Source organism: Arctopsyche grandis, chromosome 10, assembly GCF_051622035.1.
Source record: "Arctopsyche grandis isolate Sample6627 chromosome 10, ASM5162203v2, whole genome shotgun sequence".
In the NCBI taxonomy this organism is placed as follows: domain Eukaryota; kingdom Metazoa; phylum Arthropoda; class Insecta; order Trichoptera; family Hydropsychidae; genus Arctopsyche; species Arctopsyche grandis.
In genome coordinates this window covers 27,639,376-27,663,287 of record NC_135364.1, presented here as the reverse complement: position 1 = coordinate 27,663,287, position 23,912 = coordinate 27,639,376, and the positions used below count along the sequence as shown (strand labels likewise).

General features: G+C 36.7%; 3 protein-coding genes across 5 annotated transcripts; 2 read left to right on the top strand and 1 right to left on the bottom strand.

Moving 5' to 3' along the window:
- Positions 1-1,027: 1,027 nt before the first annotated feature.
- Positions 1,028-11,475, bottom strand: LOC143918397 (uncharacterized). Its single transcript, XM_077440302.1, has 2 exons — positions 11,348-11,475; positions 1,028-1,955 (listed from the first exon to the last, which is right to left on the bottom strand). The coding sequence occupies exon 2, from the start codon at positions 1,660-1,662 to the stop codon at positions 1,288-1,290; it is 375 nt and encodes a 124-aa protein (XP_077296428.1). The 5' UTR covers positions 1,663-1,955; positions 11,348-11,475; the 3' UTR covers positions 1,028-1,287.
- LOC143917749 (uncharacterized) lies at positions 2,873-9,039 on the top strand. Its single transcript, XM_077439330.1, has 5 exons — positions 2,873-3,009; positions 3,182-3,397; positions 3,790-4,098; positions 6,518-6,741; positions 6,931-9,039. The coding sequence occupies exons 1-5, from the start codon at positions 2,873-2,875 to the stop codon at positions 7,059-7,061; spliced, it is 1,017 nt and encodes a 338-aa protein (XP_077295456.1). The 3' UTR covers positions 7,062-9,039.
- Ir25a (ionotropic receptor 25a) lies at positions 8,229-23,092 on the top strand. 3 transcript variants are annotated; one of them, XM_077440289.1, is made up of 11 exons: positions 8,229-8,284; positions 14,122-14,165; positions 17,172-17,321; positions 17,397-17,699; positions 19,284-19,698; positions 19,777-20,131; positions 21,128-21,516; positions 21,581-21,784; positions 21,855-22,040; positions 22,119-22,451; positions 22,519-23,092. In XM_077440289.1, exons 1-11 carry the CDS (start codon positions 8,229-8,231, stop codon positions 22,901-22,903), a joined length of 2,820 nt encoding a protein of 939 aa, XP_077296415.1. In that variant the 3' UTR covers positions 22,904-23,092. The 3 variants fall into 3 exon arrangements, with proteins under 3 accessions (XP_077296415.1, XP_077296416.1, XP_077296417.1); XM_077440290.1 differs by lacking the exon at positions 8,229-8,284 and having other exon boundaries at positions 14,090-14,165; XM_077440291.1 differs by lacking the exons at positions 8,229-8,284; positions 14,122-14,165 and having other exon boundaries at positions 17,300-17,321.
- The last annotated feature ends 820 nt before the right edge of the window (positions 23,093-23,912 follow it).

Below are 23,912 nucleotides of genomic sequence, written 5' to 3'. Positions count from 1 at the left end.
GTGTGCTGCCGTTGCCAAGTTTGTTTCCTTCGCGACGTTATTTTGAATTTTCAAACAGGTGGCCGGCGCGGTAAACCTTTCCACATGACTCCAGCATATTCATGGGTGCGATTTTGCCAATCACCTGTGATAAAATTCGCAACCGTGCAAGATGTACACAGATACGAATTTATTGTTACAAATTCGAATCCAATGCGGGGGACGCCATTTTGCGTGTCGGAAACAAAAGAATAGTACATTAATTAAAATTTGAAATTAATTAATTTAATTGGAACGCGCGGATTGGTCGTTGGCGCGCGTCATTCAAATCAGTTATAGTGAATCTGTTTGAAAGCCGGAGTTGAAATTTTTCTGAAAATGAGGGCCTCCGAGACGTTTCGTTCGCCGGTTTTCGTCGGCGTCCGGTTCGTTTGAATAATGTAGGGGCCACCGTTGGTTGCCGCTCGAAAATCGGATTTATTGCCGCCCGCCTTCGAGGTGTCATCGAAGCATTTTCTAGAACGCGGCATCAACTGCCGGTCCGCAACTTGATCGCGTGCTACAACTACAACTACATACAATGCAACTCTAGCGCAACAATCTATGAACAATATTTGAAAATAAATCAATTACAAAAATGTATTGCCATCGCCATCATCGATTTAATTATTGAGATCGATTACTAAAATCACATAATCGGGGATGTGAATATAGTAATCACTCAATTTACATTGTTTTAGAAAAAAAAAATCATCTCACATTTTCATATTATCCGATTAGTTAGGTAATTGGACTATTCGTCACATTGGGGTGGTCACAAAGACAATTTTTGCCATAAAAATTGCGAATACACAATATTTGGCACTCAAGTTCTCGTTACTATGATAGTTATCGTTAGTATGATGGACTTTTCGGCTGCCAGATGTTCCGTTATAGAGATTTTAGTGACTTTGTGACGAGTAATTTGTGACCAGTAATCACCGAACCGATTAGTTATATGGAAAAATGTTGACAGATATTGTATAGGGGATGAACGAATGAGACGACTGGCATGTTAATGCACGTGTTTATTATATGACAGCTGAAGACGGAGTGGGTAGCAGCTCTCCGAACCCAGCCGGGTTGGTCCCCACTCGCAGGAAGGCAACCAAACTCGACCATGTCGTATAAGCGAGCCGCCACATCACTCCCCCCCCAGCATCAGCGATACCAAAATTACAAAGAAACAAATTTTACAAAAGAAAAAAATTATTGTTACACAAAGAGAAAAAATTATTACGTGGGGAGAAAAAAAATTGTTGACGTGGGTCATCCGCTGTGTACATAGGTGTACCGCCCTGAATGGTCGGTAGATTCGAGGGCGGTGACGTCGCGAGCAGGACGGTGGGTGGTCCGATGGTCGCGCCGATCAATGCGATGCTGCGGCGGCGGCGCTCTTCCGAGGCTGATGTCGGTTGGTGGGGCGGCGGGGGCGGCAGGGGCATCGATGTGGTTGATGATACTCCGAGCTGGACTGTGAGTCGTTGTGGCTCGTGGAGGTGTTGTAGCGCTACCGCCCGTCTCGGCGTGACGACGCTCGTGGGGACGGACGGGGCCTTGATGATGATGATGATGATGATGGTGCTGAGGTGGTGTATGTCTTGTGGTGCTGGATGACCGTTCTATGTGTAGTGGATCGCGCATGACTCCACATCCAGCTGTCAAGATCGTCGTCTCATTCGCTCCCCCATTTTTTAAAAACACCTGTCGTCGACGTTGTGGCTGGACTCCAGTCGATAGGTAGATAGGTAGGTAGCCGTGTCTGCTCGTTTATTGTCACCCGCGGGCCGCGACGCGTGTTGATGGCGATGGGGGCGCGGCGGGTAGCTTCCCCGCCTGGCTCGGCGAGGCAGGGATGAGCGGCATGTTGAAATTGATCGAGGCTGCGTGGCTCGATGTCGGGGGTCACCAGTATAGGGGATGAACGAATGAGACGACTGGCATGTTAATGCACGTGTTTATTATATGACAGCTGAAGACGGAGTGGGTAGCAGCTCTCCGAACCCAGCCGGGTTGGTCCCCACTCGCAGGAAGGCAACCAAACTCGACCATGTCGTATAAGCGAGCCGCCACAATTGAAAGAACATTGAAAATTCAACGAGAATAATAATATGCGAAGAATTATTTCAGATTGCACAAAATAAATAATTTTAAACGTCAAATATTGCGGATTGTACGAATTTATTGTTATTTAATGACTAGTCTTCGGCGGCGGAGCGTGCTTTTTCCAGGAAAGAGGGCCATTTGGGGAAATTTTTAAGGAAACAATTGAAATTATTTGTCGATTTTATTAACATTGCAAAGTTTTCTAATTGTAGGCTTTCTACTTTTATTTATTTTTTATATTATATAGGCCGTATATGAGAATATGTTACCATAGGCCAGCACAGGGTCGCGCCGGCCTATGGTAATGACTAGTCATCGGACCCAGAAGGTGCCGCGTATTGTTCAAAGGTTGTAAATGCATTGTTAAAGGTTTGCCGAACCTTTTTTACAAAGGATTTACAACAATGGAACAATGGATAGCACTGTGACTATCCGGTGTCTAGTAATGACCAGTCTCCGGCGCTGTGATGCGTCGGTTCAAAATAAATGGGTTCCTTTTGTCAATTTCTGTTGTTAACCTTTTTTTTTTAAGGTTAACGATAGAAATTGACAATGAAAACCCGTTTCGTCGCACTTCCACGACTATCTCTGGTAATGACTAAGGGACGGCGGCCGGTTTCTATTTGGAAAAAAAATGGGTTCACTATTGTGAACCTTTTTTTGCTCTCTAGCTTTGTAGGACAATAGGAATTGACAATAGTCAACCCCTCTTTCCTGGGAAATAGAAACCAAGCGCCTATCCTTAATAATGACTAGAGATCAGTTACACGTTTGTTCGGTCAATTGTCAATTTCTTAGAAAGAACATGAAGCTTTTTTGTCCACTTGCTTTAAACATTGTTAGTTTTCCGAAGAAATTGACCGTTTCCAAGAATAATGCACCCACGTGAATATGATCTCTGATAATGACGAATATCATTAATAAGTCAAAGAATGTATTTTCAAAAGCGAGTATGTATCTGGAAATACAGTGTTTGTTAATTATTATTTGGAAAGTGATACTTTATCCTTTCTATAGTTTGGATCAAATTACTTTCAATATGGTTATAAAATCGAAGTTATGTTTTTGGGGATACTGCACGTGCTCATGTATGCATAAACAGTTTCTTCATAAAAAAACCAGTTTGGTTGTGCTGCAGTGCTGCAGTACCCCAGTCGCCATGGACGAGCGGCGTCTGGTTCTTGAACGCTACTCGCGGACGGCCAACTTGGAAGAGGAGGGTAGTGGATACAAAGTATTTGGGCCTCACTTTTCATAACATCCATCTTAATCAGTAATTATGTACTTACAACGTTCTTTTAAATTTAAGTTTTGTAGAAAAATCCATTATTAAACTTAACTTATTTACTTTTTTTTAATTTTTCGGGACCCGACTAGCTTATTTCTAAGCCCGCTTTAAGGGCACTTAATTACAATTCAAATTCAAAATTTTGGGGCCCCAACTATTTTCACATGGGGCCCTCGCCTGAATAAAGCCGCCCTCGACTAATATACTGTCGATTGTTTTTCATACCGTAGTCTGTAATAAGTGAGAGCGATATGAATAAATGATAATTGATGAAATTTATTGGAAGTTTTATATTTTACGCGTAGTGTTTTATCGAATTCTCCGTGAGATTGTTTAGTACCACTGGCGCAGAGTACAGCGACATCTGCTTTCTATAGCGCGGGAAGTTCTCGGCGGTGCAGTCCCAGCGCAAGCTTCGAACGCTTCGCGTTTGTGCTTTTCTTTCCCACTGTTGCGGAGAGGTCGACGCTAGAGCGAGACGGGGAGAGCGTATGGCGCGCGAAGCCGTTTCGGGAACGCGCCGGCGCAAACCACGACCGCGCTCGGCACGCGTCTTCATTCGTCGCCGGCCGGTCGCATCGCGAGTACGTCAGCTCCGAACTCCACTCCACTCACCCCACTTCAAGTCTTCTCGGACAACGCAAACCTCAAAACACAATGGCAGACTCCGCAGTAGACGCAGTCAAGTGAGTATTCAGTGAAGTTCACCCCCCCAAACCGAATCGCAACTTTGCCGCCAATTTTTATCTGTCGGTGAAAAGCGACGCGTTCGAGTGCTGTGTTTCGATTCAGTATGTGTATTTGCGCAAGTTGTGTATGTGTATGTGCGTGTGTATGCGGAGTGTCGCGCGGCGTGGTTGGCGCCACTATCGCTTCGTTTGAAATGTGGCGCGCAGCCGCCGACTGCCGCTCGCCCACTAAACGGTCTATTCAAAACTTGCCGCCGCCATCTTGGATTTCGTTTCGGTCTCTAAAGCGTTTTGGTTCAAAAGCAAAAGCGTTCGAAATCTTCCATGCCCCCCCCCCCCCCTCCCTCCCTCCCCACCGACCGATAGTTTGGCGCGCTCGCGAACTTGCCATTTGCGCAATGGCAAACTTCTGCCGCGCCGGAAGTATGCATGTATGTATGTTTCTAGAAAATTCTCGAAAGTGAAAGGTTTGTGATGCATAATATTTAGTCTTCGTGTAAACAATGAGGTGGGTTTGTTTGGGAGTGTGCGTGTGCGTGCTTTCGTGCGAGTTCGGGTGTGATCGATTGAATTCGGCTCGGTTCGACCTTTCGGTGCGCGAAGTAAAGTTCGCGCACGCGCACTGGAGCTTGATTGCGGCTAAAGTAGGCCGCGCACACGCGCACACTTTTGCGCGCGATAAACAAACTTTGGCCTGTGTAGACTTAAGCTTTTTTTCTTATTTTTATTAACGCTCTTTTTTCGTGCGAGTTTTGGCGGGATTGTTGAGCTAAATTTGGCCATGATACGACTCTCACTGTAATTGAATATATTTTTTCTGTGTTATGTTTGAGAGCATTTCCAAGTAAATATATACAGTCGTATACGATTCATTTTCGAATATTTCTGGCGTATTAATTAATTCAGAGTAGCAGAGATTTAAATCATAACCTTTTGATTATGTATTCTTTTGTTTATTTATAAAATTTTTATTGTTGAAAACAATAGACATCAATTTGCCGCCATTTTGAATTTCAACTCGTCAAAGCCAGTTTGAAATACAATTTCTATCTTTTACTAGGATTTCAGATTTTATCACATGTTGTTGAATTCTTCTATATCTGATGTTGAATTATTTAATGTGTATTTCGGAAAAGAAAAATATATTTCAATTTCAAAACAATGTCGCCTTCAAATTGCCGCCATTTTCAACTTCGAATTAATTTTTTTTTTCAATACTTTTGAAACTTGTTAGTTATCCTATATTATGTTTGTAATGAGGACAATATGCATCACAGATCTACATACATTGGGTATTGGTGAATCACTCTTCACCAATACTCAAATTTTATTTTCACATACAAATATATATATACCAGGAAGGCCTAGCAGGTAAACCCCAATGCGCATTCCAGGCCAATTACAAACATCGATATACAATTTTTAGAATAATTTTAACAAAGCTTCATAGAGACATCTATGGATAATTTTTGATAAACTTACGTTTTCGGGGCATTTTTTTTAAAAATATAAATCGTCAAATTTCGGTTAAGGTTGCCAATTTGTTGCAACCGTGTCAATGAAAATCAGATAAATTGGCAAACTCTGATGGGAAACGATCGACCTGGAGTCACAAACCAAGGTTTGGCCAACAGCAAACAACCAGTGGGACTCGAACCTGTGACCATTGTGTTTGAAAGTATATATGCTAAGTGCTAACCACTAGTCCACGCTGCTGGTTATGATATTGTTGCGTAGGGATTGGTAGAGGATCCAAATGAAAAGCCAAAGTCGCTTCGCAGCATTTATTGGATGATTTAGGAGGCCACAGCTCTCGTTCCAGAATTATCTGATATGGCCTAAGTACCTCCTTAAAAAGAGAAGGTCGCTCACTACAGCTTCCCCGATCCGTTTGTTTCTCCATTGTCTGGGTATGTCCAGTCTTAAGTGAGTCAAACGCTCTCAGATTTCTAGGAATTCTACCGACCACTTAGGGTCCTGCTAGGCCAATTCGGGGGTCTCCATTGTTAGCCCCCCCCAAATGCACTTTAGGCTGCGGCTAATCCCCATAATGTTCCCACGTTACAATATTGTTGTGCTATGAAAAAGTGCGAAATCAATATTTATTTATGAATTCGTATATGAATCTAATAAGATTCAAATATATGAGAAAAAGACTGATAACTATATTTTATGTTTATATATTTTTTTTTAACAATTTAATTAATCTATATTTTATCGTTTATTAGCAATAAAACTAAATTTTCCAAGAAAAATAAATAAATAAACACATTGCATATTGTTGAGTCACTCTTCATGATTTTGGAACAAACCTAATCTTTCAGTTTTTCTGTGCTCATTTTTTTTTTATTGGATAGCAATCAATGTTGACTTCTCATACTGTAAAATATATCGAAACATTGTCACGTTCTTCCAGAGAAACCCCCATCGTCGAGAAGGAGACCGTCACCTCATCCATCAAAGAGTCTCCCGTCAAAGAATCTCCCGTTAAGGAATCTCCCGTAAAGGAAACCAACGGAACCGCCGAAGTAGTGGAAAAAGCAGAGAACGGCACCAAAAATGGAACTAAAGAAAACGGGAACAAAGTCGTAGAAGAAGAAGACGAAGAGGAAGATGAGGAGAACGGCAAAGAAGAAGAAGGTAATAAGATTATATTTTTTTGAAACAAAACGACTCTAAATTTAGGCCTTTGGATGCGTGTTTTTTTTTTTTTTTTTCGACAGCTGTCTATTGACGACGTGCAGACAATGTTAATATAGAATTATGCTAATTTCAATAATACACATGCAAAGTTGTTTGCGCGCGTCACTAACGGTGGATTGTTTTTAGTGTCGAGTCCCATTAAGAGGAAATCCTGCACTGCCGATGCAGACGCTCCAGACGCCACGCAAGAGAAAAAACCTAAAATAGTCGAAGAAACGGATCCCGTGGAAGAGACCGAAGAGCCCGTAGAAGCCTAATTATATGTATATACTTCCAGACGCACGAGAGTCTAGTTGTAGTATTTAAATTGAATTTAAGGATGTTATTAAGAACATGAATATAAATGTGGACGCAGCCAGTTGTGGGAACCAAGTTTCGAATAAACCCTCCAGGGTTTCGATCCCGGATTCAGCGCGTCGGCCGCACTCTGCTCAAGAGTGCGACCTACGCGCACACACTTACCTTACATTCCCGGGTTTATTGAAACTTGGTTTTATCCCTTAGTGAAAATGATATAAGAAAATGGTTCAGGAGTGATTTAAATTTAAATATAAAAAAAGAGTTCAAATATTAACATTGTTAGTCCATAAGGTATTCCTTTGATTCTTATTAATATTATAATATATTATGACAAAATTTTAAGGTTTCCTTGTGTATAATTGTAATTGCATTTCTTATTATCCTGGTTTTTTTTTTGTTTTAATTTTATTTTTAGTGGTGCTCGAGTGATAGCGATTGAGTCTATTTTCACACATTTTTTGTGTTTTTTTTCTTTTATAAGTTGTGATTCGCTTCGATGTGGGTGTTTATTAATTTCATTGTTCACATGTTTAACTATATAGATTTTACATTACTTTCGCACACTTGGTTATATTTATATGGATTTTGCAATATTAAAAATAATACAAAATAATAACAAAAAAAAAAACTACAAATATACAAACAAAATATACCAAACTGTGTTCGTATTCATATCAATGAGACTAAATTTCGACAATTTCATTTTTTTTTTATACATGTGACATGACAAAAATTTTATTGTACTTATGAATTTTGAAAATGTGTTTTTAAGTACAATTTAACAAAAAAAACAAATAATACTGTAATGTGGTATATAATTAGTAGTGTTTTGACAAAATTTGTGTACAGTTAAATTACTTGAAATCTCGATATTTTGAATTGTAATTAAGGGAAGCAATAAATACGTTTCCAGAATAATAAGATTTTCATTTCTACTGGTCCTCTTCATAGCTATGAAGTAGTATATTTTATACAATGATTTTGAAAGTTTGTATGTAATATTGCAGACGACAGTTGTGACACTTGAAAGAGAAATGTATACTATAAATAATGTTCGAATTTAGATTAAGACAAATAAAAAGTTCATATACAAAATATATATAATATATAATGTAATGCATTTGATGTGTATTTTACAATTGACTCGTTTTAGAGTTTTGACTCTAGTGTGTAATTTGTCATGGAATATATTTTTTTAATTATTGACAATTTAGACCTAGAACGAGAGGTTTATTATTCTTTTTTTAATTGATTAAAATCCGGGACTTGGTATTGTTTTATTAGCACCGTGGAATATATACATTGGTAACATTTGTCCCGAGGATATGTACTTAACTTATGATATATTGTTTATTATTGCCGGCCTGCGAGTAGATGGCGGACTCGATCCCGACTCTACTTGCGGGCTTTAGCATGTATGCGCAATATTATTTAGAACTTAGTTGGGTATATCACCATGATCTCTGTATAATGGTTGAGACTTGTTAGTGGTATTCTGGGTTTGTATGGTTTAAACTTTTCCTTTTTTCTTTTCGTTTTTTATTTGTATCTGAATTGTGTATTTTTAGGTTTGTCTCTCCCGTCTGTATGGTCTCCGGATTGTTTTATTATTTGAAAGTTGTGTAAATTTCCGGGTGGGTTGCCGGGCCGCACTTTGCGGCTTTCGCGCTTAGCAATTTTCACCGGGAAGTTTGACACGACTTTCGGAATGTTCATTTAATGTTAATTATTTATTTTTATAGCTAAATAAACGTACCTGGATCAGGAATTTTGTGGTAAGTTGAAACGCATTCATCATATTTTTTTATATATACAATAATACTATTTGAAAAATAACTATATTGTCCGTGTAAAATTTTTTTGTCTTGTCTCTGATGTGTATTTTTGACAGAACTGTTTTGATTATATGTGATGCAATAAAATTGACATGTTTGGAATTAACTCGTTTTATTTGATCTACCTCTACACAATACACGTGAATCAATATTTACTCTCTTATTGGGTTTTTACTCTTTTGGAATATGATTGAAAGACGTAAATTGGTTTTAATATTTAACTTTTGAACCGGGGTCGAGTAAGACCCCAGTATTTTTAAATCAACATAAAAAAGTTTTAGTCCTATAGCGTGTTTTTGACTATTTTTGTACTAAAAAATAACGACAAGCATCAACATGCAAACGCACATATGTAAGTAAGGCCAATAGGCGAGTGCATGACTCAATAGCCACGCGCCAAAAGCGACGAAAACAGTAGCTTACGAAAATATAGCTGTCTCTTTCTCTCGCATTGATTCATCGATCAACAAGAATATGCAAGCGAACAGTCAAAAACATGACTTATCGCTAGAGGTAGGACCGGAAGCGCGCCGTCTATTGTTCCATTATTGCTTTGTAAAAAAGGTTCGGCAAACCTTAAACAATGCATTTACAACATATGAACAATGAACAGCGCGCTCTGGGTCCGCTCTTTACTAATCGCTACCGCCTTTAAATCATACTTTGAAACGTAGAAATGTATAATGTATAATTTTTTTACGACGTACCCATTTTTGTATATCATGCAAAATCTATTAAAATAAATTTGTTGTAGTTCATTCTAGGAGTACAGGAAATATAGGGTGTATAGCTTTGAAAACCACATAGTTATTACGAAAAACGTAAAAATTGGGGCACTTGCATACCCCACTTCAGTGAGGGAGGGTTAATGACGCATTTACTTCCATATTACATACATACTTTTTCAATTTCAATTCTATTTTTGTCATTGTCAAGTAGTTGAGTCATAAAACGGTGATTGTGCCTTCAATTAGTTGTTTTAATGTTGACCAATTGAAATTGGCTTGATGGAAAGTCGAAAAATGGAAAAAATTAAAATCGATTCGTGGACTTAGCGTAGGTCGAGGTTAGGGATTTAAAAGATCTTTACCATGTGCCAGGGTTACATTATGAGGAAAGAGATAGACAGAAAGATAGAATAGAATAGATAGAAAGAGAGATAAAGATCTTTCGTCTTTCCATCAAGTCACTTTCCTTGCACTGACCCAGACCCGAAAACTAATAATATGTATGTATGGTATTGGTTTTTGTTTAATTTGAGTCATACGAGTTTATTTTATTTTTACATAGATACATATATACCGGGAAGGCCTAACAATGCTCCTTCCTAGACAATTGATTACAAACATTGCAGCATTTTTATTTATTACTAGTCACCGGAGCCTGAGGGGGCCGTGTATTGTTCAAAGGTTGTAAATGCATTGTTAAAGGTTTGCCGAACAATGGATAGCACTGTGACTATCCTACCTCTATTTATTACATAAGTCGCTGTATTTCGAAAGGTTGAAGAACACGAAATTAACAATTAATTTATGGAGGATGAACGAATGAGACGACTGGCATGTTAATGCACGTGTTTATTATATGACAGCTGAAGACAGAGTGAGTAGTAGCTCTCCGAACCCAGCCGAGTTGGTTCCCACTCGCAGGAAGGCAACCAAACTCGACCATGTCGTATAAGCGAACCGCCACATCACTCCCCCCCCAGCATCAGCGATACCAAAATTACAAAGAAACAAATTTTACAAAAGAAAAAAAATTATTGTTACACAAAGAGAAAAAATTATTACGTGGGGAGAAAAAAAATTGTTGACGTGGGTCATCCGCTGTGTACATAGGTGTACCGCCCTGAATGGTCGGTAGATTCGAGGGCGGTGACGTCGCGAGCAGGACGGTGGCTGGTCCGATGGTCGTGCGATGCGATGCTGCGGCGGCGCCGCTCTTCCGAGGCTGATGTCGGTTGGTGGGGCGGCGGGGGCGGCAGGGGCATCGATGTGGTTGATGATACTCCGAGCTGGACTGTGAGTCGTTGTGGCTCGTGGAGGTGTTGTAGCGCTACCGCCCGTCTCGGCGTGACGACGCTCGTGGGGACGGACGGGGCCTTGATGATGATGATGATGATGGTGCTGAGGTGGTGTATGTCTTGTGGTGCTGGATGACCGTTCTATGTGTAGTGGATCGCGCATGACTCCACATCCAGCTGTCAAGATCGTCGTCTCATTCGCTCCCCCATTTTTTAAAAGCACCTGTCGTCGACGTTGTGGCTGGACGTCGGTAGGTAGGTAGGTAGGTAGGTAGCCGTGTCTGCTCGTTTATTGTCACCCGCGGGCCGCGACGCGTGTTGTGTTGATGGCGATGGGGGCGCGGCGGGTAGCTTCCCCGCCTGGCTCGGCGAGGCAGGGATGAGCGGCATGTTGAAATTGATCGAGGCTGCGTGGCTCGATGTCGGGGGTCACCAGTATGGAGGATGAACGAATGAGACGACTGGCATGTTAATGCACGTGTTTATTATATGACAGCTGAAGACAGAGTGAGTAGTAGCTCTCCGAACCCAGCCGAGTTGGTTCCCACTCGCAGGAAGGCAACCAAACTCGACCATGTCGTATAAGCGAACCGCCACAAATTAATGAATTATTCCATAGAGACATCTATGCATTTAGACTTGTACATACCTTTTTGTATATTGTACATAAATCAAATTCAGACATTTGTAACATAGCAGGTAGGGTGGTTTTTTCCAAGTTGATGAAACCGTTTCAACAATTAAATCAAATAAATTGGCAAACTCTGGTAGGAAACGATCGACTTGGAGTCACAAATATCTAAGTCTGACCAGCAGCATTAAAGATTAGCACGGCTTGTATTTAGTTGTATCGAATTCGACATCTCGAGTATGTAATTTTTTTTTATTATTTATTTATAAAATACTTGGGAAGGCAACATAGCCAATGAACCTGGTTTACTTATTCAAATCGCAATTGGGACAATAATCGGTTGGTAGGTTGGGCAATTTTTGTGGAACTGTTTCCTGAACTGAAACTTTGATAGGATACTATTGATTTAGATATCACAATTATCCAAATCTGACCAGCAGTACTGTAGAATTACTTAAAAATATTGATCACACATTTTTCAATAAAGGTTTGAATAGGGCTGCCGGACTTCCCAGTTTTTTGGGATTGTCCCGGTTTCACGCCTCTGTCCCGAAGGGACAGCCAAATGTCCCAGTTTTAGATAACTACTTATTGTTTTTGAAACAATGACCTATCATTGTTTCAAAAATATAATCTTAATATAAAATATAAAAGGTTGTGGCTATTGACAGGTACTATATCTGCGAATTATTGGCTATTTGCAGGTACTCTATCTGCGACAGGCGCAAAGCCTTCTGCGCATGCGCATGAACTTATAATCCGATTATAATTTCTTACAATTAATGTATGGTAGACTTGTTTAATCAATCGTTCATTTTACAAGAGGCAAATAAATTTCGCACGTTATTATAATAGATTACATCATTTAGCTAGTTCGCGGCTTGTACTTGTATGGAGGTATTATACGTTGTATATGATAATAATAATATTAACTAATTTGGATTACATTTTTTACTCTACGTCACTTTACGAGTTCGAACTAAATTTTAAGAGGTTTAAAACAAAATTTTATCAGTAAACACGCTGACAGTGACAGTTCACGCGCATGCGCAGAAGGCTTTGCGCCTGTCGCAGATATAGTACCTGCAAATAGCCAATAATTCGTAGATATAGTACCTGCAAATAGCCAATAATTTGCAGATATAGTACCTGCAAATAGCCACAACCAATATAAAAATAGAATCTTATCCAGCCCAGTCCCAATTCTTAAAATATTCTCGTTTGAAAGAGTCTTTTTTTGGTCAATTGATCCACCAGATTGATGGGAGAGTAAATATAAATTTATCTACCAGTGTGGCTCACTAGGTAGCATATGCTTATGAGTCACTGATATAATGCTTTTTCTGATATAATGAGTTTTCCCGGTATCAAACCTTGGTTTAGACCTCGATGGAAAAGTATTTCTGTAATACTTCTGGTCAGCTTCAGATAGTTGTGACATCCAAATCGATTACTTCCTATCAGAGTTTGCCAATTAATTTGAAAGTTGAAACAGTTCCTCACAAATTGGTTCATCAACCTACCCAATTTGTAATAAATCAGGACCAATAAATTTGACGAATAAACCAGAAGTTCTAGAATTGTTTTTTAGAGACATCCACGCATTAAATCTTGAAATTATGTTGAATTTTATTTGATTTAATAACAAAATTAGAAGAGTTTCGGTTTTATCATAAAATAATGTTGAATAAAGTTGACTACCATTTTGAATTACATATATTTAGTAAAAAAATTTCATGAGTTTTCAATGACATAGAAATGTCTCAAATATGAATATAGACTGTTAAATACAGTGCATTGAACTTGCAGCTACAATTTTAAGACAATTTTTTTTTGTAAATGCGGTAAAGACGATCAATTACAATTATCGACAACTGAGTAAACAAATGTTGGAAAATGGCGTATCATTTTTATTATTATATCATCATAATTTATTTTCGGGGACTCTTATTGTAATGGATCCCTTTAATTTGAATTACATGTTAGATTGACAGATAATACTATAAAACGCTTTGCAAATAGCAATGTTTTGTATTGCAGTTCAGCAAAATGATGCACAACATGCCAAAAATGGCAAATAAATATGTAAATGACTATACAAATCGATAAGTATACACTTTTCAATTGTTAGGCTTTCTAAAAAGACAAACGTTTCAATAATAAACACCTCCAATTTTAGCAATTGATATTGACCGTCTAGTATAGTATAGTATAAAATATTCATTCTAGCTATAGTAGAACTTCCGAATTGACCCAATTAAAAAAAAAGGTCATAAAAGTTTTATAGAACAGGTGCATTTTTCATAGGATGTACTATACAAGTACGTACATATTGATACAGAGATAATAGATTATCGGCTAGCGTGGACAGTGGTCATCCCCAAGGTAACTAAAAGGCAAAACAAATCTAAAGCGACATTGAGGATATCGACGCTGGTCAGACGAGCTGAACATCATGGCACTATGAGGTCGCCTCCTGGTGCTGCAGGCCAGGATATGATCCTGTGCTCTCTGCTGGTCCTTTGGACCATCAACTCCGCTCTCGGTCAAACCACTCAAAATATTAACGTCTGTGAGTTATTTTAGTAAATAAATTTGTAAATCTTTACTCAGTCGATGGATCCAAACATTTATTTGTTAAATTTGAATCAAATCAAGTGATTGGGAGGGCAATGTATTGAGTGTAACCAATATTTTAGAAATCGAGTAATAAGTAAGATTTCCTTTTCTTTTTGCATCTTCATCTAATATATAATTTCGAAAGAGACTTTGTAAGTAAGGTTTGTTGGGACCAGAGTAATGTTATAATTAGAGGTCGGAATCTGAAGGGGCCAATTGTTTCAATTGTTGTAAATGCTTTGTAAAAAAGGTTCGGCAAACCTTTAACAATGCATTTACAATATTTGGACAATAAACAGCCCCTTCAGATTCCGGGCTCTAGTTATAATAATAGAAGCGCCTTTACGAATAAATAAATTGTTTCAATATTACGCGGTACGTCTCCATAACTACGCTAAAACGCACGGAATACAATCAGGGTCATCACATATTCACTATAGAAATTAAAGTTTTATTTTGATATAGATTTATTGAAAATTTGAGTGTATGGTGGTGTTGGGCGTTGGTGGCCAATCCGTTTTTTTTCTCAGTTGGCGGATTATTTTTATCCACTTTTTTGTATTTGTCTGTCCTTGGGACCTCTTAAATTAACGTGTAATGTATAGTTTCAACAAAAATATGTATAATATAAAATGAACCATGTTTATATTAATTAAACTTAAATAATTGGTTATTAATATAATTGAGTATTCGGCGCCACCAAGAGAAATGTTTTTACATTTATTTAAAAATAATTTTTACATTTCTCTGGTGCCACCCCTGAAATTTTATGTAGAATGCGGGCGATCGCTATGACACTTTTAAAAACTGTCAAATTACGATGTTAAGTGAATAATATGTTACTTAAATGATCAGTTTACTTATAATGTATCCCATGTTGTTTATTGTGTGTTTTTGAATGCATTGTGCAATTTTTAACGATGCACTTACCCAGAAAAGTTTTTATCGGACATATGTATGTACGTCGACCACCAAGCATCAAATACGACTGATGCTAAAATTATTTAGGAATGTCTGTGGAAAAATGGTCACTTGACAACAATATAACGCCTAAAGCCACATCTATTATTATAACATTTCTCTGGTTGGGAGCATCGAAAACAAATCAAAGTTTCTATGACGATCATATCGACATCGTTGAACATTATTTTTTTTCAATTCAATTAAATTTAATAAAAAAAACAAATTAATGTTTACTATTAGATTGTTTTGCCATGTTTAAGCTGTTTATATTACAAAGACTGAGCGAAGCTCGGTAAAAATATTAGTTCACCATATATTTAATTGTATTTTATTAATATTATTTTAGGTCAGTATTTTTTTCACAATTAAATTAAAATAATAGTTAGTGACTGGCAAAATAAAATTTACTGACCAAATCAAACAAAATTCCAGATAAATTTAATACACGCTTTATTATTATTATTATTTTATTTATTCTAAAATTAATGTATTTATATATGTATTGTTTTAGTTCATTTTTTTTGTTATTGTTATTTGAATTGGAGTTTTATATTTTAAACCTTAGCAGTTACGTATTTGGCCATATATTATATGTAATTAATTCATAGTAGTAATTTTCTGTTTATGTATGTATATTTGCAGTTTAATCTTATATATTATCGCAATTCTGTGTGTCTGTGGGTCTGTATAAGTCTTATAGTCGTACTATAATAGTCGTTTCGATTCGACTTAAGTACGTCACAGTTAAAACACTGCCAAAAAACGTACGAGCGTAGTAACAGATCACCAAAAACCTATTTGCTACCAATGTTTCCTTTACGGAAATGATTCTCTGAGCATTTAGCGCCACCTATTGAAAATTTATTTAATTAATTAATTTTACTATTGGTGTTTTATATTGTTTATAAGTAGGTAGGTAAGTAGTTTTTACCATTTTTTTCATATTAAACAACGAAATATAAATATTAAGTTATTTAAAAAATATGTGAAAAAAGTTCGACCGCGTGCGGATCAAACACAGGACCGACACATTTCTTTTATTTTTTTTTTAATTTAATAACTTAATATGTCAACACATAAGCGATGGTGTTACATCAGGTACAACATTAGCAAAGGTATAATAATAAACTTATTCTTGGTCAATGACCCGGCGCATAATATATATATATATATATATATATATATATATATATATATATATTTTTTTTTTAAATATACATTTAATTTAATTAACTTGAAAATTAAAAGTTATTGCTATGTAAATTTTTAAACACCTGTAAAAATACAAAAATTTAGCTCATTGAAGTTCATTCACACCAGACTGTTAAATAAACAGCATTATTTAATATCCCAAAAAAAATATTAACGCTACTAATGAAAGATTGACATGTACACATTTTGATACCCAGACTGAAAGCAAACAGAAAAATTGCTCAAAATGACAATTTTATATATGTACTAGCTGAACCCCGGCATGCGTTGCAATGCCATAATAACGCATGCTATTTCCGTTCCCGTTCCCGTTCCCGATCCCATTTGTCAGAAAAACGCAGGCAGCGAACACATTTGAAATTATTGCCTTGCAATGACACTCATTCTCGTTTCTCCCGTTTCCATACCCGTTTTTTTTTCGCAGCAATCTTCCCGGACATGCATACAACAAATCCTGAAAGTTCCATCGTAATCGGTTCGGTGGTTTAGGAGCCTATTCGAGACACACACACACACACACACAGACATTAATTTTTATATATATAGATGTATGTATGTAAATAATAACGAGATAATGTTTTCAGTATTATAGGTTTTTCATTCCAAATTGACCCTTTTTCATTTCAAATTGACCCTTTTACATTTCAAATTAAACTTTTTTCATTTCAAATTTACTCTTTTTCAATGAAAAAGGGTAAATTTGAAATAAAAAGTGTCAATTTGAAATGAAAATGGGTCAATTTGGAATGAAAAACCTGTATTACAATCACTTCCTGTTTTGTAGTGTATGTGAATGAAGAATACAATAGCATTGCTGACCGGGCATTTAAAGTAGCGCAAGAGTATGTACGAAGAAATCCTAATCTTGGTTTAGGAGTGGACGCTGTCGAAGTGCTGGGAAATAGATCCGATGCTAAAGGATTACTAGAAGAAAGTAAGAAACACAAATTCTTCATGATTTGAGATTTTACTAATAACAAGTCTAAAATTATACTGATTTTCATAATAGTATGTCGCAAATACAACGACATGGTAGTATCTAAAAGGCCTCCTCACATAGTCTTGGATTTCACGATGACCGGAGTTGCATCAGAGACTGTGAAATCGTTCACCGCAGCACTCGGACTGCCCACGGTCACGGGATCATTCGGATTGGTTGGAGATTTGAGGCAATGGAGATCGCTTGATATCAGTCAATCTAAATATTTACTTCAGATTATGCCACCAGCTGATCTCATAGCTGAATGCGTCCGAGCAATCGTCAACAAGCAGGATATTACAAATGCAGCCGTTCTTTTTGATGATACTTTTGGTACTATTTTAAATTGAATATTATCTCATTGATTATACAGGATGTACATTTAATCAATTAGAATCACTTGTATCTTAAAAATGGACACTTTATTCAAAAATAAATATTCCCTATATAATAAAACGAAATTACATAATATAGCATGTCACAAAGACTGATGAATAGTGGCACTGTCCCACAAACATTTCTCTTAACCCTTTGAATGCTGACTAACACTGATCGGCGTTTTGCCAACAAGTCCATTAGCCTGAAAAACGCCGATAGGCGTTGTATTTTGAGCATGTACAAAGTAAACAAGAATTGAATTGTAGCATTGAAAAAAAAATGCATTGAACATGGGTTGTGTAATCCATGTCATTCATTTGTCAACGTTTATTAAGTCTAAACGTCTTTTCTGTTGAAAGCCCGCCACGCTGAAGATTTCACAAACATTTCCAACTAGAATTATTTTTAAATTTAATAGAAAGCAGGTATAAAAATTGTAGCTAATCTAAACAAACCCTAGATAACTAGCGTCGAGGATTTTAAAGTTTTGTAAAGGTGTGTTTAGACTCTCTAATATATCTTGAAACAAGATAAAATAAACAAAATAAGTCTATTAATCAATGTATTTTTCCAAAACTAGTTCCATCTTCTTTATTGTTGTTAAAATGTAATGCTCACAATCTAAATACCAAGCCACAATCTAAAATTCTCAGCAGTTAGGGATTCCCATCGGGAAATCCTGCTATGATTATAAATTCAGAAATTCCGGTGTAAACCAGTCTTTATAAACGTTGACAAATGAAAGACACGGATTACACGACCCATGTTCAATGCATTTTTTTTCAATGCTATCTGGAAAGGTTTAACGGGTAGTATTTTTGTTTATTTTGTACGTGCTCAAAATACAACGCCTATCGGCGTTTTTCAGGCCCATAGACTTGTTGGTAAAACACCGATCGGCGCTGATCAGCATTCAAAGGGTTAAAAATGTTATCTTCCTTGTATAAAATGTTACTAAAAATATATTAAGTTAATTTTTTTGGAAAAATAAATATGTAGGGGGGGGGGGGGAGCTTTAGCCTCATCGTGCCCTAACTGTTTTTAAAATCACGAGCCACCCCTGCTGATGAATATTGATTTTTCATTAAAGAGTTAATTTTTAAGATAATAACTAACCACCTCTATTCCTGATGCGGTGCAAACGATCGACAAGCGCCAGACAGACTGAACCACAGATTAACGACACGTGTTATAAATTATGCGTGCACACTGCTCGCACTTACACTAAGCGAAATCTACCCGAAGTCCCGAGTTACCTACCCTGGATACGTTCTCTACTTCTGATACTCTAGTTCCGAATTTTGCCTTATTAAACTCGCCAGAAAGATCCAACTCAATTTTAATAATTACCATTTTAATAATTGCATCTGTGCACATCGAAAGGTAATTCGTCATCTGATGTGCAATCTATCATTCGTGAAGTCGAGAATTGCGTTTAAAGCAGCCATCCAGTTTATCTGTGGTTCAGTCTGTCTGGCGCTTGTCGATCGTTTGCACCAAACCCCTCTATTCCATATATGATTTTTTATTATTCCATAGTAATGGATCATAAGTACAAGTCTCTACTGCAAAATATCCCTACGCGTCATGTCATTTCTCCCGTTAAAAGTACGAGTATAGATGAAATCAAAAGTCAGTTGACCAGTCTTCGACAGTTGGATATTGTGAATTTCTTCATCCTTGGTAGTTTGACGACGATTACAAACGTTTTGGATGCTGCTGACTTGAATAACTTCTTCGGTCGGAAGTATTCTTGGTATGCTTTGACCCAGGATAAAGGTGATTTAACTTGTAATTGCAAAGAAGCCACTATTATATACGCCAAGCCAAATCCAGATGCATCAAGTCGAGATCGACTAGGAAAGATCAAGACCACTTATAGTATGAATGGAGAACCGGAAATAGTATCGGCATTTTATTTTGATCTGTCGTTACGGACTTTTCTCGCTGTAAAGTATGTACCTATAGAACTTTATCTTTCATTTTGAAAAGTTTTCGGTTCAGTTTTTCATTGAGTAATCTTTGATCTTAGGGGTTTGTTGGAGATTGGAAATTTGCAGAAAAATATGGATTACATAACGTGCGATGAATACGATGGTAAAAATTCACCAAACAGGACAATCGAGCTGAGGACTTCATTCATTCAAGTTGAAGAACCCCCTACGTATGCCCCACTTTATTTGTCAGATGATGTTTTCATGAACGGAAAGAGTTACATGGAGTTTACGTTAGATATCAGCGCAGTGAGTATTAAAGATGGATCACCGGTCGGTAGTAGACCATTGGGCACGTGGAAATCTGGACTATCTACCGAATTACAACTTGTAGATCAAACAGCTATGAAAAACTATACAGCTCAAGTAGTGTATAGAATTGTAACAGTTGAGGTTTGTTCACTTCTTTCACATTCAAAATAATGTATTTGGGGACTCATTTTAGCATTAGCAACACCAATTAATTATTGGCCACTTAAGCGTTTTATCCTATTGTTGAATTTAACCAGCAGAATAGATTAGTAATTATCATATGATGCTTTGAACAGAGTGGTCACGGGTTCAAATCCCACTGGTATCTGCTGGCAAGACCTTGGATTTGTGACACCAGGTCGATCGCTTCCTATCAGAGTTTGCCAATTTATTTGATTTTCATAGAAACGGTTCCAAAAAATTGGCAACCTTACCCGTTTTCTCGCAAAATCTTGAGTTTTCAGCAATCTCGAATTTCTCCGAATTGTATAAAATGCTGCAAATTTACAAATTTGATCATAAATGTCTCTGTGGATATTAATTGATATTTATTTATGTACTTTGTATAATACTTATAATATTTGTATCAAATGTACAATGTTTCTGGACAGGAAGGCGCATTGGGGTTACCTGTTAGGCCTTCCTGGTATAAATTAAAAGATAAAAATAAAATAAAAAGTACATAGTGTAACAATATCAGTGTATTCTGAAATACTTTACTCATATAAATCCTGATTTATCATGAAAGTAAAGGTTTAAACAATTACTTGATTATTATTATTTTTGATTTTTAAATGCTTTTTATTATTTTGAAATTATGTTCACAATACTTCTTATATCTATTTTAATAGCTACTGATCTACTGATCATTTTCTATTTTACAATTTAATTTAATTTGGTTAGTAATCATAGTATTATATTATTCTAATGTTAATCTACAGCATAATAGGAAAAATAGCTCAAAAACCTATTTACAATCCTTATGATTATTATTATAAACATTATTCAAGGCATTACTGGTTTAAAGTAACATAAAGTTTACTAATTTTTTAATTTTAAAATCTAAGTGGTCAATAAAAATACATCTAAAAATACCTGCCAAAGATTGTACTCATTATCTTTGTTTATTGTTTTTAGCAATATCCATTTATGATAAAAGATTTGGAAAAGCCGAAGCATTTCAAAGGGTATTGTATTGATTTGATTGAGGAAATACGAGAAATCGTACAATTTGATTACGAAATCACTTTAGTACCCGATGGAAAATTTGGAGATATGGACGAACAAGGAAATTGGAACGGTATTGTTAAAGAATTAATGGAAAAGCGTGCTGATATTGGCTTGGGATCAATGTCTGTCATGGCCGAAAGGGAAAATGTTGTTGATTTCACGGTGCCTTATTATGACTTGGTTGGAATAACTATACTGATGAAGCTACCGAGAACGCCGACTTCACTGTTTAAATTTTTGACTGTCTTAGAAAATGATGTGTGGTTATCAATTCTGGCAGCCTACTTCTTTACAAGGTTATAATGCACTATATTGATTTATTTTTTTGATAACTTGTTAGTAATTTGGTGCTTTTATTAGTTTCCTCATGTGGGTGTTTGACCGTTGGAGTCCATACAGCTTACAAAACAACAGAGAGAAATATAAAGACGACGAAGAACAAAGAGAATTCACATTGAAAGAATGTTTGTGGTTTTGTATGACTTCTCTCACTCCTCAAGGTGGTGGTGAAGCGCCAAAAAACCTCTCCGGAAGATTGGTTGCTGCTACATGGTGGCTTTTTGGGTAAAAAATACACTTTCATAAGTGTATATGATCCATTTTAATAGCATAATTTAATTGAAAAAAATTACAGTTTCATAATCATAGCATCGTACACTGCAAACTTGGCTGCCTTCTTGACTGTATCTCGTTTGGATACTCCGGTGGAGTCTTTGGACGATTTGGCTAAACAGTATAAAATTCAATACGCACCGATTAATGGATCAGCGGCGATGACTTACTTCAAAAGGATGTCGGATATTGAAGCTCGTTTCTACGAGTCAGTATCTGATAGTCTATTTATGTGTATCCAGGGTTTAAATATATAATATAATATGAAATAAAATTGATTTTACAGAATTTGGAAGGATATGAGTTTGAATGACAGCTTGAGCGATGTTGAACGAGCCAAGTTAGCCGTTTGGGACTATCCAGTAAGCGACAAGTATACTAAAATGTGGCAAGCTATGCAAGAAGCTGGATTACCCAATACTGCAGAGGAAGCTTTGGAGAGAGTGCGGGCATCGAAGAGTTCCAGTGAAGGCTTTGCATGGCTGGCCGATGCTACCGACGTGAGGTATCACGTTATGACTAGTTGCGACCTTCAGAGTGTTGGCGATGAGTTCTCAAGGAAACCATACGCTATTGCAGTTCAACAAGGTTCACCCCTCAAAGACCAGTTCAATAATGCGTAAGTATGTTTACCACTCAATGTAAAATCAGCTTTGCATGTAAATAAAACTTTGATTTTTATTTAGCATTCTTCAACTGCTCAACAAAAGAAAACTGGAAAAGCTAAAGGAGACTTGGTGGAGTAATAATCCATCTGCTAAAAAGTGTGAAAAGCAAGACGACCAAGCTGATGGAATTTCTATACAAAATATTGGCGGCGTCTTCATAGTCATCTTCATGGGTATCGGTTTGGCTTGTATCACGTTAGGATTTGAATACTGGTGGTTCAAATGGCGTAAGAGGTCCAGTGTGATCGATGTTAAGGAAGCTATGAAGAAATCAAAGCCGTCCAAAACGGGTAAAGAAGTTGCTGATGTGGACGCACCCAAGGAATTCGCCGCCAGCGAGACCAACTTCGGATTCAGAGCTCGTCGTAACTTCATGAATATGAATTTTCCTGGCAGATTCTAAGCATGCTTCAATAAATTAGGTGTGCAGTGTGTTTTTCGTTAGCAAATACCCTGTTTATTGTAACATTTATGTGTAATATGTTAATAAATGATAAGGTGTAACTCCATTATTGTAATAGATATACATATATATTTTAAATGTTGTTTGAAGATGTATTTAAAATGTTTATTGCACAATAAATCAATATTCAAAATGCAAGAGTTTTATATGTTTGATCAGGGTTTAATATATCATATCTTATTTTTATTATCCAAACATAAATACATCATAATCCTGTTAAATTTAAAGATAAAACTTTTTATAGATATTTTTTGAGTATAGAAAAAAAATATACTTGATTTGAACCATTAAAAAAGAATATACCTATAATATCAAAATGGGTAATTGGATTATTAGTCACATTGCAATCGCCCAAAAGACAATTTTTGTCATGAAAATCGCGAATACGGAATATTTGGCACTCGAGTTCTCGTTAGTATGATGGATATCGTTAGTATGATGGACTTTTCGGCTGCCAGATGTTCTGTAATAGATATTTTAGTGACTTTTGGGTGAGCGTTTTGTGACCAATTATCACCGAACCATCAAAATGTTATTTACCATTTTTGATTCTATGCTCTCTATGTATTTGTAGCTCATTTTAAGTTGAGCAATTTTAAAATTATTATTTGACAACTAGTATTGTGCCACATAGATACATACATAGATGACGTCCTTTTTTACAAGCCTCATACCAGCTTGATATATATGTATGTATATGTATATAATAAGCCAGCAGTATGGCTCGGTGGTTGCGTTTATGTTTAGGATTAGATTATTGGGTTCGATCTCGGGCTATATGTGCTAATACTGTGGGTTAGGCTTGGATATTTGTGACTCCAAGTCGATCGTTTCTTATAAGAGTTTGCCAATTTTATCTGATCATTGTTGAAACGGTTCCTCAAAGTTGGCAAAAATATCATCCTACAGATCTTCTGTATTTAATGTACATATGTACAATTTGTAAAAA

What these genes read in the sequence shown, in the direction of transcription:
- Ir25a (XM_077440289.1), top strand. Translation starts at nt 8,229, where the DNA reads ATGTGTATTTTACAATTGACTCGTTTTAGAGTTTTGACTCTAGTGTGT. An exon ending in GCTACATGGTGGCTTTTTGG is followed by an intron (nt 21,785 to 21,854) that starts GTAAAAAATACA and finishes AAAAAATTACAG; the next exon opens with TTTCATAATCATAGCATCGT. An exon ending in AAAGACCAGTTCAATAATGC is followed by an intron (nt 22,452 to 22,518) that starts GTAAGTATGTTT and finishes ATTTTTATTTAG; the next exon opens with CATTCTTCAACTGCTCAACA.
- LOC143918397 (XM_077440302.1), bottom strand. Translation starts at nt 1,662, where the DNA reads ATGCGCGATCCACTACACATAGAACGGTCATCCAGCACCACAAGACAT.
- LOC143917749 (XM_077439330.1), top strand. Translation starts at nt 2,873, where the DNA reads ATGACTAGAGATCAGTTACACGTTTGTTCGGTCAATTGTCAATTTCTT. An exon ending in TCCAAGAATAATGCACCCAC is followed by an intron (nt 3,010 to 3,181) that starts GTGAATATGATC and finishes ATAAAATCGAAG; the next exon opens with TTATGTTTTTGGGGATACTG. An exon ending in GAACGGCAAAGAAGAAGAAG is followed by an intron (nt 6,742 to 6,930) that starts GTAATAAGATTA and finishes GATTGTTTTTAG; the next exon opens with TGTCGAGTCCCATTAAGAGG.